The sequence below is a fragment of the Lepisma saccharinum genome, chromosome 1, assembly GCF_977018435.1.
Source record: "Lepisma saccharinum chromosome 1, izLepSacc3.1, whole genome shotgun sequence".
Lineage (NCBI taxonomy): Eukaryota > Metazoa > Arthropoda > Insecta > Zygentoma > Lepismatidae > Lepisma > Lepisma saccharinum.
Genome location: NC_139229.1, coordinates 161,959,848 through 161,978,684, shown reverse-complemented (window position 1 = coordinate 161,978,684; position 18,837 = coordinate 161,959,848). Strand labels below are relative to the sequence as shown.

At 36.7% G+C, this 18,837-nt stretch overlaps 2 protein-coding genes across 3 annotated transcripts in view; one reads left to right on the top strand and one right to left on the bottom strand.

Moving 5' to 3' along the window:
* LOC146003301 (uncharacterized) overlaps positions 1-14,563 on the bottom strand; it is a 33,287-nt gene extending 18,724 nt beyond the window's left edge. The window contains exons 1-5 of the mRNA XM_083141555.1: positions 14,488-14,563; positions 6,883-6,985; positions 3,810-3,896; positions 3,109-3,248; positions 105-267 (exon numbers count right to left, since the gene is read on the bottom strand). Coding sequence (XP_082997681.1) covers positions 105-267; positions 3,109-3,248; positions 3,810-3,896; positions 6,883-6,940 — 448 coding nt within the window. The 5' untranslated portion in view covers positions 6,941-6,985; positions 14,488-14,563. The remainder of the gene's footprint in view (positions 1-104; positions 268-3,108; positions 3,249-3,809; positions 3,897-6,882; positions 6,986-14,487) is intronic.
* A 306-nt stretch (positions 14,564-14,869) lies between these two features.
* Positions 14,870-18,837, top strand: part of IFT54 (intraflagellar transport 54) — a 53,954-nt gene continuing 49,986 nt past the window's right edge. For both annotated transcript variants that reach the window (XM_083141541.1, XM_083141533.1), the window contains exon 1: positions 14,870-15,247. In XM_083141541.1, coding sequence (XP_082997667.1) covers positions 15,113-15,247 — 135 coding nt within the window. In that variant the 5' untranslated portion in view covers positions 14,870-15,112. The remainder of the gene's footprint in view (positions 15,248-18,837) is intronic.

The window sequence follows — 18,837 nt, the reverse complement described above, 5'->3', positions numbered from 1 at the left end:
GGAAAAATCTGCATTCATCCAAGATTTCCCCTCCTTGCCCCCACCACATGCGCACACCTATGAATTACTATTATCAGTTTCATACTGCCTTTTTTACAACATACCTTTCATTTTGTCTCTCAGTGTTTCATCTGCATGCTCTGGATCAAGGACATCTGGAATGATCATTTCTGCTTCTCCAGGGTCACTAATGCGAGTTTTCTTTATATGTACAACAACTGCTGGTTCTTCTGCTTCCACACAAAATTTTAAGTGCCTTTTAAAGCCCTGTAAATAGAAAAACAATTAAAATTTGCCGAGTGTCAACCGTGCTCAACGTCTCTCAAGGTAAACTACAAAGAATTAGCACAAGCAGACATTACAACATTTAGGTTTATATTTGGGATGAAATAACACTAGAACCTGATCACATCATCCCAACTATAGCCGAGATCGAGAATACGTTAAGCTCTACCTCCACATCATGCATATGCCTTCATGGCATGTGTGCCCATGCGCAGTGGTACACTTCTGTTCACAAAAAGTGGCACACTCGTTTGAGTAGAAGTCCAGCTTCGTGGCCGAAAGTACAGCCGAAGTAAGTGTTCGGAAAGCAGTAGTGTTGCTTACTATCAATCAATTTAACCATATGCTGGGAATTTTGTCTCTCTCAGACTCAAAGAAATATTAATTAACTGGATTTTCCACGTTTACAATCAAAGTAATGTAAATGTGAAATATTCCTGAAATTTATTTTAAAAAGAAACTCATTTTTGACGTTCGTGACGAAGTAGTTATCACAATTCGTTAGAATGTGAAAGGCCCAGGTTCGAATTTGACCTGAGCATGGGTGTCCTTTTTGAGTCTCCTTTCCCCATACACTTTGGCAAACAGACTCGCAAAGTTGGCACTGAATATGCAATGGTAAAATAATACAAATCCTAAAGGAAGAAGAGTTTATTTATGTCACAGCCAGGGGGGGCACATGAGAGGAGGTAACCCCCACATCAGTCATCCAGGCTATTAAAAATAAGTCAATGGTTGTCCTCTCATTAAACTTTAAATGGAATTTTTGTAAAATAAAAATTGTCGGGCTTTACTTGTTTTACACGTGCACCTTGGTTTCGTAATGGAGCACAAAAATAGAATTGTGACTCTCGTAAAATTCTTACCGAATGAATGAATGTCTCCGTAGATTCCAGAATAATGACTCTTCATTTTGAAATAAATAGTTTAAAATAAAAAAAATTATGTGCCATTGGTTAATGAGATTCGTCATCACATAGCAGAATCACTATATTGATGGAAACTAGAGAACAGTTATCATTTAGGCTTGCAAACACTAACCTTCCACAAAAGCACGATTTCCCAAAGTCTTCATTAATTTTCATGCACAGGCTTCACTTGTATTTTGTCAGCAATGTGTACAGCATATGAGCACTATCTGATGAAGCGTATTGCTTTCAAATTAATGTAATTAGCGAGAAGTGATATCAACATTTCGAGCTGTACAGGAAAAGATGCAATCTTATGGCTAAATTACTCGAATAGCTTGGTTTCTTCACCTTGGCTTGTGGCCATGTCGGTTAAAGGCAGCTCCAAAATATTTTTTTCACAAAATTCCAGTTAATTAATATTTATGCTGCAATCTTTCCGTTAGGCCTTTTCTTTGAGTCTGAGAGGCACAAAATTCCCTGCATATGGTTAAATTGATTGATAGTAAGCAACACTGCTGCTTTCCGAACACTTACTTTGGCTGTACTTCCAGCCAAGAAGCTGGACTTCAACTCAAGCGAGTGTGCCACTTTTTGTGAACAGAAGTGTACCTTTACCTTGATATATTCCTGTATTAAAAAGTATCAATATGTACTTACATAAAATGCCAAACAACATTTTAGCCAATATCAAATAATTTTGTTATATAAATGTAAACAATTCATTAATGTGAGGAGTTACAGTGTGCATTTATTTCAATATCATCGAAATGGGTACTGCTACTAAAAAAAAAAAAAAAATTGACCTATGCAAGAGTATGGATTTCAAGTTGCAAGTGGAAGCATTTTCTTTATGTTGATTATTAAGCTAGACACGATACTTGAAAAATATGATGAGTGAGTATTTTCAGAACCCCGTGTATTCCGAGAAATAAAACTCAATAACTTCAACCTCAAGTTGCAGCTAATCAAACGGAAGTTTCGAATTTTCCCCTGGTCAAAATCATCATCAGTCTCTTGTGTTCAAGATGATACCTTTTTCTATGCCATCAGAAGTTTGATATTACCAAGAGAACAAATCAAATAATACTTCCATAAGCACAATGCATTTTTCCTTGCCTCCTACGGCCATCCTAGCAGTGTTACCAAACCTGATGCGCAGAGCTAAATTTCAGGTTAAATGCAGTTAAAACTGACTTTCAAGGAGCTAGATTTATGAAGGCTGGATAAAGTACCCAGTAGGGTAATTTTAAATGTCAAATTGGTGGGGGTGCTGTTATTACCGTTAACATTAAAGTAATGACAATTTATTCCTAGTTTTCTGGTGGCATCAGCCATCTCAATAATCCACCGATGGTCATATGAAATCGAAAATAAAGGATTCCCGGATAACAATATTATGTCGGACTGATTGTTGTTTTAAGTCCACTTTATGCACAGTAAGGTTAATCGGGACTGGACCTACAGTTTAAAGTGGGATCCGAACCACTATGTGCCTCCACCGGGTATCGAACCCGGAACCCCTTGATTACACGGTGACGATGCTACCACTGCACCATCGGGAACAATATTATGTCATCTTCACGGCACTATAAAAAAAAAAATATCTGGGGAGGTAAGAGGGGCTGGGGTGTTGCAGCCGATATAACAATATCATGTTACGTGTAAAATTTAATATACTCATGGCTAAAGCTGGTCTATGTGAGCCAGAGCCAGTGATGGCAACATATTGGGGCATGAGAGCGGGCACCTGAGTTCACAGCCAAATAAGTGCACGAAAGGGCCAGATCTGGCTCCAATAGAGCTTAGTTGGCAACACTGAATTGGAGGGGGAGCCTGGTGGAAACTGTTCCGCATCCCCTTAAAGTTGTTACTTCCATCCATTTTTATTGAATAACAAATTTAATGTACTTACAGATGTATTGCTGAAAGTCCTATTACAGCCATCACAGTGTAGGTTTCCTGCAGTTAATACAGGTTCTGGGTGAAAAACTCCATTTTCTCCTTTTTTCTTTCGACCTCTTTTTTTGGGTTGTTTGACAGATTTTGGTGTGTCTGTAAGAAATATTAAGATTAATTTAAGCACATGAATGATAATTTTTTTCCATTTTTGATTAGATTGGGTTCAATAACTGTGTAGCAAAATGTATTTGAACCCTTTTTCGAGGTGCATGGCTTAACATTACTAGCAGGTTTGACTTTGATTCTTTCCATTTCTTGCTTGTTGGTGTTATTTGAACCAAGGCTGTTTGTTAAAATTGAACAAATTACATATTAAAATCTTCATTGTATCCAGTGTGTCAAAGAAATTTCTAACAAAATTGTAAATTGTGTTACCAATTACATAATTTTTCATATCAGACTTTACAGTTAGAGACATTAAAATTTTACTGATGCTTTATTAAGTGAAGTACTGAACTTATCCTATTCAATTTTCTGAGTGACTGAATCTTAATGAAATGGTAAACACGATACTTTCAGCATAATGTGAGTTAATTCTATAAATTAACTGACAAATATGTTGTAAATATTGTCTATTATATAAATTCCAGTGTACAAGTAAATTTAATTTACAACCATCGTTATTGTTTATCTTTGAATATAACAAGAGCGAACCTTCCATATTTCTTTCTTCTGGTATTCCAATTACTGTTTCTGTGTTTTCTTTATCCTTCACTTGTTGCATATTGCTCCTGCATTCATCTACAAATAATGGAAACAAAATATGAACAGTGCACATATAAGAAAATACATCAATACAAATAAGACTGGTGAAAAAATTAGTAAGGTGGGCATGGTGGTTAAATTTGAATAAGTCTGAACAATGGCTACAAACTTTAAATACCTGTTGGTCTAAATTTGTTCAGATTGTTTTATGATTTTTTCAAATTCTCCTAGCAGAAAGACTAATTTATCATAGAATTTTAGAAATCATTGTCACACGAAATATGAACCTTCCTTACCCCTTTAAGTACCACACTTTTTCTTTTGATTTTATTGACTGAAATTCTGATTGGATATGATAAGGGGGTTGTTTTAAAGTGATCCACGCAGCAATAAAAATTTTACCTGTTGCCAGTTTCATATAAATAACTGTCCTAAAAATAGGACGCTGGAACAAAAGGGTATCATACTCAACATATGCACCTTTCTGACAGAACCTAAGATGATATAAGAAGTTTCATAGCTTGGTTAAAAGTTGTATTACTACTTCTCTGTTTATTGATTTTTACATTTGATACACACGATACACATACATTTTCAAATAATAAGAAAAGGAAACAACACATATATGGAACTCTGGTTGCTTATTTTGTGTGGTAAAGTGTGAAACAATCTTTGCACAATGTTACCTGACATTTCTCACAAAATGTTAAGGGTTTAGATTTGCAGTTCAGTCCTTGCCACCTTCTTTGTTTATCTCTTCGCACAACATAATGTCCAATGCCATCATACCTCACAACTTGAAATGTGGATTGCGATGATGTTTTGGTGGGTTTTCCAAATGCAGATGGACGTCTTTGTCCTGCCTTCAAATATGCCACTGCAATTGATCTTCTGTATTCCAGCAAGTCCATTCCTGATTGTGATACCTTTCTGTACACAATCCACGTATTTACAACTGCCATGTCAAGCATTCTTGTAAACAGACACCAATACCATTTTTTACCTCGAACAGAAGCATTGTATTTGCTTACGAGTCAGTCGTGGTGGTCAACGCCACCCATGTATTTATTATATGTGTTTACAATATGTGGCTGAAGGATGGAAATTTTAGCTCTAGCTGTTCTGCTCCATCGTGATGTTTGACACAATGGCTCAATAGTATCAAAGTTGGTACCGATAGCAACACATTTATTATCGTTCCACTTGACAAATAGTATCTCTCCTTCCACATCAAAATAGTAGTCAAATGTTCCCCTTGCATCTTTACTCAATACTTTTGAATCCTTAAAGGATTCTGTCTCAAACTCCTAATTTTGAGATATTTATTTCTTGGCATGGCCTTTCTCACAATATCTACACATAAATCATCATCTTCACTCCAAAAGTGCTTCTCACTGGGCACCTTGTAATAGCCTGATAGTAAAGGAATTCCTAAGAATCGCTTTAACTCATCAACTGATAGAGAAAACTTCAATTCTTTTTATTTTATTTTTGTTGCATACTTCACAGACTGTGCAGTAATCAAATTCAAAACATCGCAATCGAAAAACATTTCAAAAACTTGAAGCGGAGATTTGCCTGCCAATGTAGTTTCCATATTGGCTGCCTGTGATTCTGCACAAAGACCTTCAACTTGGAAGTTGGTGTACACTGGGTCACATTTCCTCCAATTTACAGCACATGTTGTTGCTGCCTCTTCTTCACTCCCCCTCGTAACTTTCTACTTTTGCTGAACCAGGTGTAGGGATTTCTTCAGGTTCTTCCACATTCAAAGATGAAGACTCCGTGTTTTCTTCATGTGGTACAATTTGCAAAAGTAACTCACCAGGAACATCTGCAACCTCCACATCATTTATTTGATCATCTTAAAAAATATCTTCATCGCTGATGATGTCATTATCGGGAGGCAGAATCACCACACTCAGTTCTGCAGAGTTGTCAGCTACGGCTGGATCTAGGAGAATATCCTTTATTTCACTTGCTGTAAGCCCCTTCCTAAACATGTCGACATAGGTAAGATGATGGATAACGGACACTGCAACAAGCAAGCTGTTACCTCCTGACACGCAAAAATCACAATGGCTTTGCATACGCAGCTACTCGTTTGTCTTCTGTTGCAACATTGATACCTTTAAGTTCCAGCATCCTATAAATAGGACAGCAAACTTCATTACCATTCCACAAAGACAAAAACCTTGTGGGTTTGAGAAATTCTTCATATAAATCGTATGGAGACCCTTTCAAAGTTATATATAGCATTTTTACACGCCCACTGCATATTGTTTGCAAACTAGATGAATGAAACTGATAGCATGACATAGTACTAAATATTGCTTTAATTAACTGTACTTTTACTTATGCTGTTCTCAACCCAAATTGTTATCTTTATTTATAACATAGATATTAATATGCTCTATTGAATAATAAAACAATTGCTTGTTCATAAACTTAGTTTTACATTTAATAAAAATTAAGAAATCAACTGTCCTATTTATAGGACGCTGGTACATAATGGGTTAAAGTAATGAGCACTGTTTGGATTAAAAAAAAGTTATTTATATTTGAACAAAAAACAACTTGAAAAGGTGCCTTACGCAAGCATGCGCGCTTCCCATGGACAAGGTATTCTCCATTGACAATCGATAGTAAGTATCGTAGACTAGTGGGAAATAATGTAGAAGTAAATCGGATCCTTAGTAGAATGCATTTAGGGACTTTATTCCCATGCTAAGAGAACCAAACCTGACCTGCCTAACCTAATCATGAAAGCATATATTGAACAAAATCTTAAGTAATTGCGAAAACTCTGCAGTATGAATTAACAGACGTAAATCGAAATCAAACCATGTAAAAATTGTATAGTTGCTGGATAGTTTAGTTTTAATAACAGCTTTTAAAAACAATGCATTAACTATATTATAATCTTCTTTTCTAAGAGGAAAAATATTAAAAGAACCACTGACGAATAAAATAGACATGAAAGTCACACTTCTAAAGAAGAAGAAAAAAACGTATCACGTACCTTCTCTGGCAGACATTGTAGCAACATCTGTGGCTTCATCATCTTCATCATGCCACATTTTCTTCTGGATGCAATGTTGTTATTTTTACTGTCTTAACTTCACCTATTAAAACAATACTCAGAAATTGTATTTGTAAAAATGCAGAAATTTACATTGAGGGGAGGGAAATTGAGGGGAAGGAAATCTTGCTATCAGGTTCATCCACCAAGTATGGTAAGTTATATTACAGTGGAAAAAAATGGAGGTCCTGTGAAACATACTGAGATTTATATTTTGTTTGTGTCACGAGTCTGGTGCTGAACACACACGACATGTATTATATTATAATATTTATTTATTAATATATACATTAATTATCACTATGTAGGATGACTGTGCTTTAGCAAAACAATGAGTACCCTTGACTCTCTGTACCCTTTGCTACAAAGTGAAAACTTTTGTATGATTTATGAAGATTATGTATGTTTTCTCTGTTTATTTTTGCTCGCGGAGATGGGTTATGGTGGAGTAAAGCATCCCTGTTTCCTTAGACTAAAGCAGCACAGCCCAAAGGCTTAGTGCAAGTGAATATAGCACCCACAATGACATTCAAAGCAATACAAAATGGGACATTGCCTACTGCTTCATAAACACACAATATTAATGACAAAAGCCAATAAATTTACAATACATATTAAATATTTTACATTAAAATGTATTATAAAGTAAATCAAACATGAAGCACTGAAAACTTACAAAACCAAAATAGAAGTGAAACAATTGTTAGAAGTGCTAGATTTGATGCTGATGGCAATTTTCAACATTCTAGTGCTACATTTGGTGACGTTATCATTTGCACCTATTTTCCACTTATGCGGGCTGTACTTAGGATCAAATATATTTTGTTACTTGTGGTTACCAATCGCTGAATCACATTTTATATTACATAAACACAAAAATTTATCAATTAAAAAATAATTTGACAAATTCTCCAGGGACTACAGTCAGTGAAGGGCACAGAACAATGTTACATCTCCAATTCTTTCCCGTTCTCTTGAATTCAACTTATAGTTTTGGTTATATATAAATATCTTGTGCATACTGTACGCCTCACGCCACATGGCAACCAAAGGCAAACTGCTTTGCTGATGTATTGTTATATAAATAGCTGTACTTGTTGTATAGATGTCTCCCCACCCCCCTCAAAGAAGCATATATAGAAGTCTTCCTCACAAAATTTTGATAATTATGTAGAAATAGTGAACAGAGCACTGATGATGAGTTCTGCGACACATATAATTCTTGAACAATCATGCTTACAATATTTAGGTTGAAATTTCAATTTAGAAACAACCAAGGATGGAAAAGAAATCACTAATGTGAAACAAAAACTTGTTCGGTGCAACAAACTATTGCTGACCAAATGTCTACGGACTACATCAACTTAACCTATCACCACTAAGAGAGATCATTATCCAAACTTTTACTTATTAAAACTACAGTGAAGAATGTCTAAATAGGCTAACAAGGAGAACTTTCACAACCCATCTGAAAAAGTGTTATGCATTCATAACAAAACAATTCACAATAAATGTGCATAGTGACAGGTGCATTGCAAGTTGCTTTTTCTGTACTTTCTTCTTTAACTTTTCAACACACGTTCTTTTAAACCAAAGATTCGGTCTCAGCCAAAATCTCAATTATGCTCTTGGATCACACTGTATTTGATAGAGCACAGTGATTTTTTTTTCTTGTGTATACATATTGCTTGCGCTGCAGAATTTTCTCCTCTCATTGTTTACGGTTGTTACAAGCATAAAAACACAAGTTTTGATGTAACGCTTCAGGTGGTTATATCAAAAATTGTGTTTATATGCTTGTAACAACCGTAAACTACAAGAGAAATAATAGAGCGCAGTGGATGAACGAACAGAATGAAAGCCAATTTGAAGTATGTACCTAGTCATATCATAAATTCTGTTACAAAGTTAATAATGAACTACAGGCACAGTGAGCAAGCCAATGTATTAATGGTAAGAATTTACAATACCGGACCCCACCCCGATTTTTGTAATATTTCACATACTCACTAATTCAGGCCTCCTAATCACGAATTTGAAGTTAAAATGTGGGGGTCACGTGTAGAAATTGCAAAATAAGTGAAATTGAGTGAGGAAATTTTGCAGTTACAGTGCTACGAAACTAACATTTTTTATTGGTCCATATCGCAATTGGCCCACAAACTATTCACGGATAGCACCACGAACCATTCTCGGTAAGGTTAGGTTAGGTTAGACAAACATAGTTAAAATTTGGGGTCGTAGAACCATGCAGGGGTTGCCCCACAAACCATTCACGGTAAGGTTAGGTAAGCATAGTTAAAATTTGGGAAATTAGTAATATCAGGAATATATAAATTTCATTCTAAAACATAAAATATTGCAATAACCATTGTTTTTGTGGAGAAATCCAGGGTTTCTGTTCCGATCACGGACCACTCAATTCACTTATTTTGCAATTTCTACACGTGACCCCTAAATATTAACTTCAAATTCGTGATTAGGAGGCCTCAATTAGTGAGTATGCGAAATATTACAAAAATCGGGGAGGGGCCCGGTATTGTAAATTCGCTCCGTATTAATATTTGGATGTTACAAAGGTACAGGTCTTGCCAACACAGAGCATCGATGACTGTTCAAAATGGCCACCTCTGGCCTTCACACACGGCCGAAGTCTCTGAGGTCAGTCATTGATCACAGCACGTTAAGTTTCGAAGGGAAAGTACGCCACTGGCTTCACAAGAGAACGCTTGACTCTCAAAAGGTTTGGATGCCTCTTCCTACAGACCATGCCCTCCAAAACGGACCACAACCTATAGTCCAATGGGCTGAAGTCGGGTCTGCTGGAGGGCCAATCAGTCGGAGCAATGAAATCAGGCACATTCCCCTGAAGCCACTCCTATGTGGTCTTTGCCTTGTGGGTCGGTGCTGAGTCCTGCTGGAAGCTCCACGGCTCATTGTTGAACATGGTGTGGATCAACAATTTTACAAGTGGCTCCAACACTGTTGTTTGGTACACTTTTGCAGATGTTTTCACACCATGTTCACAGAAGTGGAGGTCAGTTGTGCCATCGTATGAAACCCCCCACCAAACCATCACTGAGGCAGGACAATTGTAAGACACTTCAATCGTGAATACTTTTTCGTTCGTGAAAAGGATCCTCCTGTGGCCACTATTTGCTTAACGCTGAAGGAGTCTTTTTGTTTTCCGTTCCCTCTGGATCTTAAGCTGTGGAGTGAGAAAGTGACCAGTACTTGGTTGATAAGCATGGAGTCCCTAGGTCACTTCGGGCACATTTTCGAAATGTTCAGCTCTTGAGCCATCACTGCTTGTTTCCTGACAAGATTTCATTGAATCTGTGCCACAATTGCTTTTACGAGCTTCTGGCTCCCAACGCTGCAAGGTCTACCTGGGCCGGTCTTCAATTGTCCCTGTGTCACAGTATCTGTTGATGTCCCATGCATGAACATCCTGCTGATATTCAGCTTTTTGAGGGTGTTGAAAATGCCCAATGGTGATTTGCCAACTTTGTGCAGTGCGATTACTGCCACACGGTTCTCGTATACACCCCACTCCACTCGACTCGCTGTGAAATTCACCTTTCCGCTACCACAGCCACACACACAATGATACTGGTTGTTGTTTGATCCAACGTTGCGAGGTTACCTTGCCAACCAGTGTTGCCATCCCAGTCTGAACTTTATAACAGAATTTATGATATGACTAGGTACTAGGCTTACGACTTTTTTTTTAAACTTACATTCTTTACTAGCATAGGCAATGATTAAAAGTTAAATTCCTTGTTACTTCGAAAGACTGTGAAGCACACCTGTTTTGCCTTAAGTAATTCTCCATTACAGGGGCAAGGCAATGCATCTGCATGTTGTCTGTCATTATTCGGGAACAGAGCAGTTCCCGAATTCTTTTGTCTTTGTGTAATGTGTACTCCACGAAGGTACTGGCCATGCAAAAACCTGCATGTGGGTCAAAGTTCTTGGAATTTCAAGTGCCTCAGCTAATATCCACTCCCCTTTGCATTTTTAGACTTGGTCAGGGAACACAATCATTGTCCAGAGCATAGGCGTAACTCTTGAGTTTATCTTCCAGGGGGTCAAAGTTCATCAATGAAATGTCAATGAGAATGTATTTTATGAGCATGTATGCATATATATAGTTCCATGTAGCTATTTGCACATGCAATTTCATTTTGTTATAAGGAAAAAGGCACATGTGGTTCACAACAAATTTCGTGAAGCCCTAGAGCCTCACATCCGTTCAGTATTTTTTCATCTTAACTGGCCTTTTGGTAGGGGTTTTTCATTAAATATTTATTTTCTTAATTGCTAATTTCCAACTTTACATAAGTACGGGTTGTATGAATAAAGTTTAAGGAAAAATAAAAGTCAACAATGTTGGATTTGTTATTTTGATAGCGACCCTGTTAAATTGCCTTGACTGATTTCATTGACTGATGTGAAAATTACAGATCAAAAATATTATATTAAGGTAGTTGGAATACACAAATCATTGATGACGTGTCCCACATGGACCTGGCCCTCCCCAATCATGCACTATATTTCAAAGTCTTAAAATCCAAACTGAAGCCTATGAGATGCTCTAAAATTTCGAAGAGTTTAGTTTTTTAATCTCAATCTGTGAAATGTCAGCAGAAATTGGAGTGCTCACTCGCAAAATAGAATATTTAGAATTTTAGAGAGAAAGAGAGCAAGGGCAGAATAAAGCAGATGCTGAGGTAAACAGACCACAGAAAGAGAGAGGAAAAAAAAAAAGAAGTTTGAACGTCTCGAGACACTGTGAAATGAAAGTATTTGCACTCTGTTTAATTAATAATAGGTATATATTTTCAGTTTGAACAAAGAATTAATTGTAAAAATGTTTTCCCTCGCTTCGCTCTCAGCAAGGTCATTTACTTAAGAGTGACATCAAAACTCCTACTTATTATTTCTGCTTCAAAACAATTTTTCTTAAGAGCTTCATTACCAACTCTGTGTATTTTAAAATTGTACTCCATACACGGAATTGTAACATGCTGTAAATTACTCAATAAACAGAGAATAAATAATGCCCAATGCACATTAGGAAATGAAAGGACAGTTTCGCATTAATAAATCTTTCTTGCTACATCTAAGAAACAACAGCTTGTTACTGTAGACGAACGAGAGGTACTCGAGGCTAAATTTATAATATTTGGGCTGTCGACCCACTGTACCCCCTCGTGAATTACGTAGATTTTTTTTAATCGACAGATTTCAACGTTTTACGTAAAATAAAAGTGGTTCCAGTGTTAGGAAACACAAACAATGGAGATATTTGATCGCAAAATATGATCCGCGTAAGCAGAAGAAACTCCTATTCCGGACTACTATCGCTCATTTTCCCCGTAAAATTTCCCAAACAGCAGCAAAACTAACACTCCTGGCGTATCCTGACATCACTACGACCCCAATTTTTTACTATGTTTGCCTAACCTTACCATGCATGGTTCGTGGGGCTATCCATGAATGGTTTGTGGGGCTACCCGTGCATGACGTCTGCGCCAAATTTTAACTGCAGATTTGTGATTACAAGGCCTAAATTATTGACTATGTGAAAAATGAAAGAAATTGGCCACTCTCTGCTCATTGCTGTATTTTTAACTTCATCCACACATTCCAGCGATATCGTCCACTGCATTTGACACATTAATTTTTTCCGTTCACTAACTAAACCATCCTCCTGCAACTAACAGACATACACCTCCGGCTCCCGGCCGAAGAACGAAGATACTGAAAATGTCGATACACTCCCCAATATGCATTTTCAATGAATAGCACTTACCACACTAAAAATGCACGCCTACCTTGCAAACAAAATCCCAGTTCCATGTGACATGAACCGAAACAACATCTTGCGCAGCCTGACATAACACCAGGATTCCCAACCTTCAATCTCAGATATTTCCAACACGGCTCCAAGTTACAAAACACAAATAACGTAACAACATGTTCCTTCATATCACATGCAGATTGCTGATATGAAATGATGATGAAAATGACGTCATAAATAATCACATCAAAAAACTCTCATTACTCCACTATAATACATCTCCTAAAGCTAAAAACAACACAAATCGTTCGTATAGAACATAATCTTAATAAATGACACAAAAATCATCACCTTATTGCCGGGGCATGGAGCGTCGACGGTACCTAATATTTTATGGATGCCTTATGGGACCAGAGTTGTTACTTGCAGGCAAATATTAAAGACAAGTGTAAGTTAAGATATAACATTTTGGCATGAGTTTACAATAACGGACCACTCTCCAATTTCCATAAAATTTCGCAATTTACTAATTTCGGTGTCCTGATGACGTATCTGTAGTTCATATTTGGTGGTCACTTGTTAAAATTGTACATTTACGTGTAGAACTTGTAAAATAACCTTGCGATTTACCACGGTGATTGTCCATACACAGCAATTCGGAATCATTTTTCTTTCGCAATTAGTTAATGGTTTTCCTTTACACACAACAATCTTGCTGACGTCAGATGAGGAATGCCTACGAGGTTAGGTTAGGTTCCATTAGCATAAATACAAAGAAAATTAATATTTTATCTAAGAGAACTATACCTTGTCTTGCCTGTTGATTTCTCAATGTTGGGAAAATGGCGTCTTCCGTGGAGCTATTGTTCTTATGGTAGGGTTACGTTACGTTAAGAATACATAGTTCATTTAATTTTTTTCTTGATTTCCATACTTGACCACCAATTATTACATGCAGATTTGTGATTAGGAGTTCACAATTAGTGAGTAGGCGAAATTTCATAGAAATTGGAGAGTGGTCCATTATTGTAAACTTGTTCCAAATATATATATTCCTGATATTACTACGACCCTAAAATTTAACTGTTTCCTAACCTAACCTAGCCATCCCACGCGCCAATGGTTCGTGGGGCTAGCGTCAATGGTCCATGGGGCTAGGCATAATTCAGGAATTTCTATACGTGAGCGCCAAATTTTAAGTGCAGATTCGTGATTAGGAGACCCAAATTAGTAAGTATCCGAAATTTCAAACAAATTGGAGACATTCCCTGTATTGTTAAATTATACCACAACATTATATATACATAAAAAGATAATCAAAATAACAAAATCTCAAAAACTCGGAAGGGTACAGGGTAATTATGCGATATTTACCGGGTACAGTTGTACATCGGATCTTGTTGCTCTAAGATGTAACAACCACGTCCGGAAGGTTAGCAAAGTCAGTTATGTCCTGCTTGATATTCCGGATCCCTCATAAGTATATAAAACTATGACTGGAAATTTAAAGAGTTAAATCATAGCTACTAGATCAAACAATATTTTTCTTAGAACATTAGACGCATACACAAAGTTTTAAATCTGAATGCGTCAGCATTCTTAGTCTTCTTAATACCAAATTGTATCCTACCATTAACTTTAGAGCATGATTGGGTATATTTTTCAAAGTTTAAAATAAAAGGAAATAATTGTTTGTATTGCCGAAATAACAGTAATATATGTACATCATGCAATCTTACTTTGCTGAAAGTTCGGCCACACGCGTTACAACGCCCCTGATGTATCGTCAACCTCCGCGTCCTTATGACTTCCTTATGGACTAATTTTTAGGCGCAGTCGCAAACACACGTCGCATGCTGCTCTACGTTTGTTCTACACACACCATAGACAAATGACAATCAAAGAAAGAGTTCTTATATTTTATACATTTTCCTCTTTATGAGCTAGATATTATTTTCATGAAAGCTCAGAATCAAAGAAAAGTTAAAGACCAGTCTTATTTCGCATATTTTTATTATTTTCCCCTTTTCTTCCAACGAGATGCTTATCAGTTGTCATGGCAACAAAGATGACGCCATATTCACATATTATGGGATGGAATTCCTGTTCTGTTTATGAACATTGGAGCGGCAGCTGAGCTAATGCGGTTGTTTGACACGAAGTCGCAGTTGTGAAGTTTCGTGGCTGGAAGTTATGGAATTTATTTTGCATTTTCAGCCATTATTAAGTTAACCATGTCGGTAAACACGGTGTGGCACAAACTTACTAGTTTTTGGGATATTTATTAATGTGTTCTAATTACAACTGTTGTTGTGTGTTCGTCAAATACACAGTCGGTGCTACTGTGGTGATGCCTATTGAGACATGTCTGAGGATGTGAAACCTTTGATCATCAAGAGAACACAAGAATCACTCGGAAAGTTTATTAAGAAACCACCCTTAACAGAAAAACTACTCAGAAAACCACCTTTTCGCTTTCTACACGATATTGTTACAGCAGTATGTTCATTTTTATTACTTTTTAGATTGATCATAAGTTCTTAAGCTATGAAAATAAATTGATCATCTTATTGATAACAAAGTGTCTTATTGTTACATTTTAGAATACGTTTTCTTCTCCACTCGAAAATATACAATTTTCAGTCATTTGGTATTACATGTATTTAACATAATACATAGTAATGCTTTTGAAATGAAGCTTTGTACTTTGTGAGGTGAAGACATTTTAGTACAAAATGGATTACGTGAAGACATTTTAGTACAAAATGGATTACATTGTTCCGTATATACTATAATGCCACTTTTATCCTGACTACATCAGTTTTCTGACACACGAGAAGTATTTGCAGAAAAACACATATTAGGCATGAGTTTACAATACCAGACCACTCTCCAATTTCTATAAAATTTCACCTACTTTCTAATTTTGGTGTCCTGATGACGTATCTGTAGTTCATATTTGGCGGTCACTTGTTAAAATTGTACATTTACGTGTAGAACTTGTAAAATAACCTTGCGATTTACCACAGTGATTGTCCATACACAGCAATTCGGAACCATCTTTCTTTCGCAATTCGTTAATGGTCTTCCTTTACGCACAACAATCTTGCTACCTTGAATATTGACGTCAGAGGAGGAATGCCTATGAGGTTAGGTTACGCCTGTTAGGGTAGGTTCCATTAGCATAAATACAAAGAAAAATTAATATTTTAGCTAAGAGAACTATACCTTGTCTTGCCTAACATGAAAAAGCGCTCTCCCATGACACTGTGTTGCTAAAGTGTTGTGCGATAAGTGACACCCATTCGGAGAAAATGGTGTGTTCCGTGGAGCTACTGTTCTTATGGTAGGGTTACGTTATGTTAAGAAAACATAGTTTATTTTGTTTTTTTCTCGATTTCCATACTCGACCGCCAATTAGTACATGCAGATTCGTGATTAGGAGTTCACTATTAGTGAGTAGGCGAAATTTCATAGAAATTGGACAGTGGTCCTTATTGTAAACTCGTTCCACATAATATTTATTTATTAAAGTCGGGATTACAGCAAACAAACATTTTCCCCATATCTATTTATACAATATATCATAAGAAACAAAATGAAGAAAAGTTAATATTAACATACTAATGCGGTTAGAAATAGCTGCAGTACAATTAACAGCAATTTATTTCGTACTGTAAATAATAGATGATAAGTTAAACATGGAGGAATGATTAAATAAGTTAGCATTGTAACTTGAAATGCTAATACTTAAAGTACTAATTAAGGTGAATAATTATAAGCAATCAATGATATACATTGTTGTTAGAGTATAGGATATTTATGCCAGTGAGGGTTCTGAGTGTTCAATGATTTTTGCAAATTTTAGTGGAGTATAAGGGAGTCTATTTGAATACTGGAAAAGATTGTGTAAGTAAACTTGATGCTTGGAGAAAGTAAGGTAACAGTTTCATACATCGGAGACACATTTCTTCAATTTTACACAAGAAACTACTTACGGAAATGAGTTTCTCCAAGGTTTACGACGTTCATCGAGGTATTTTCTTTCATCGTGGAATATATTTTACCGGGAAATGATGTATTTTTCAAGAGAAATATCTTACCGACCCAAAATTGCCATTGCTTTCATTTGCTTGACTTACGACAACCGGATGCTGCGTACGTTTGATGACGTAAGCCCGTCAGTGTTTCAACCCCCCCTATTTTTACTATGCTTGCCTAACGTAACCAAACCTAACCTAACCTTATCGGAAATGGTTCGTGGGGCTATCCGTGCATAATGTATAATTTCCACCAGTGACGAACACGATAGTAGGTATTTTTCGGTGCAGAAGGTTGAAACACTGCATACCCACAACATGAGTCAAGATGTGCCCGCCATATTGTGTGGTCCGAAAGCGAAGAAAGGAATAAAAGCAGTCGGAAGGTGAAAAATTGTGTTTGTTTTCGTATAAAAAGCATAATGGCACCTTGAACTATGCTCTGCAATACACAATTGGTAAGTACGAACCATGGGAAACAGACAATATCCGATTTTAATGTGTCTTCGATCTATGAAACTGTTACCGAAAGTAATTAGCACAGTTAAACATTTACTGAGTATTTTTTTTACTGGAGAAATTATGATTTGAACTGTAGCTTATACGAGCATCCATGCTTACCAGTGAGCAGTCATTCTTTGCACTTATATCAGCACTGGATTACTACATGAGACTTGAAGGGGGTTTTGTGCTTGAGATCAGGTATAGAGCGACCACAAACAAAAGAACCTTCAGCCAAAAGGCTTCGTTCATCTTCCCCTCCATCTATTCAATTCGAGCCATAAGGAAGTATGCTTCACTCTACCCCTCTTTTCCACATGCGAGTACGATGCACAGGATATGTGGTTCTGCACATGTCCTTTTCCGGTGGTCCCACTATCTTGTGATCAGGCGAAAGTATTTAGCGATGTTATTTTAATGCTAAGAACCCTAAATCTGAACTTTCTAACCAAACAATGAAAGCGTTAGTAAAACCCCTGTGCACCTGATGTCATGTGACATAGTAGCAGTAGCAATACTTATCCAAGACAACAGTAAACGAATGGCTGCTTGCAAAGAGAGATGCATATTGTATTATGTGGAAGGAAATGAATGCTTTTCCACAAAACATGCTATAAGTAATCACTAAGCAGAGGACGTATGTGTGTAAAATATGAATAGAAATTGAACCATGTCATGGACTTTAGGAGAAGGAGTTGAATCAGTCCTTCGACCCTCCCATGAAATTATAATTTATTTGAAGCAGTGGTGGCAGTTGGGTACCAAAACAGGTGGGCAAGGACAGTTTACTTCCCTTTGTAGATAAGGTTTAGCATACCTGGGTCAAAAGTGGCAAAAAGTTTGGGGGACAACTGGCCACCTCCTAATTACCACCACTGATTTCAAGTTACAAAAAACATATATTTTTATGTGTAAGAACAGGAATAAAATTCAGTTAGTTAGTATTCAAAGAGAATAACAAAGTAATGAAAGGAAACAGTTTATATTTTCACATTTTACCAATTAATCCAAAGAATAAATGGTGTCAGGTTCCAAAATTCCAAAAATTTATTTTATGTGAGATGTCACACAACATGCACTTTGACTAAAGTTTACCTCAAACTTTTAAATTTTTTTCTTAAATGAGGTGTGTAAAAGTTAATATAACAAGAAATAATAACTATGCATTTCAGTGCATGAACTGTATAAAATGTAAAATAAGAAGAAAACAGTTGTACTAGATATTAATTCATTTAGTGGATCAAGTGCAGAGCATTCGCTACGAGACTCGGTGGCAAGCGGCCTGGCGTCAGCGCTTGTCTTTCCCAGTGAACGGGGTCTGCGACAGTCGCTAGAGTCGGCTATTAAAATTACAATTTTCAATTTGTGTACTAACCTTGACTACAGAAGGTTTAGTTTAGTTGAAAATTATGTCCCTCTGCTGCAACACATTCCTGGTATCTCCGAAGGAAATTTGCATTTACACGTGCAAGTTTGTCTACTGTAATTTTTCCCCATTTCCCATTAAACCCAGTTACAAAAATTCACACGACTCGCATTATCTCTAGG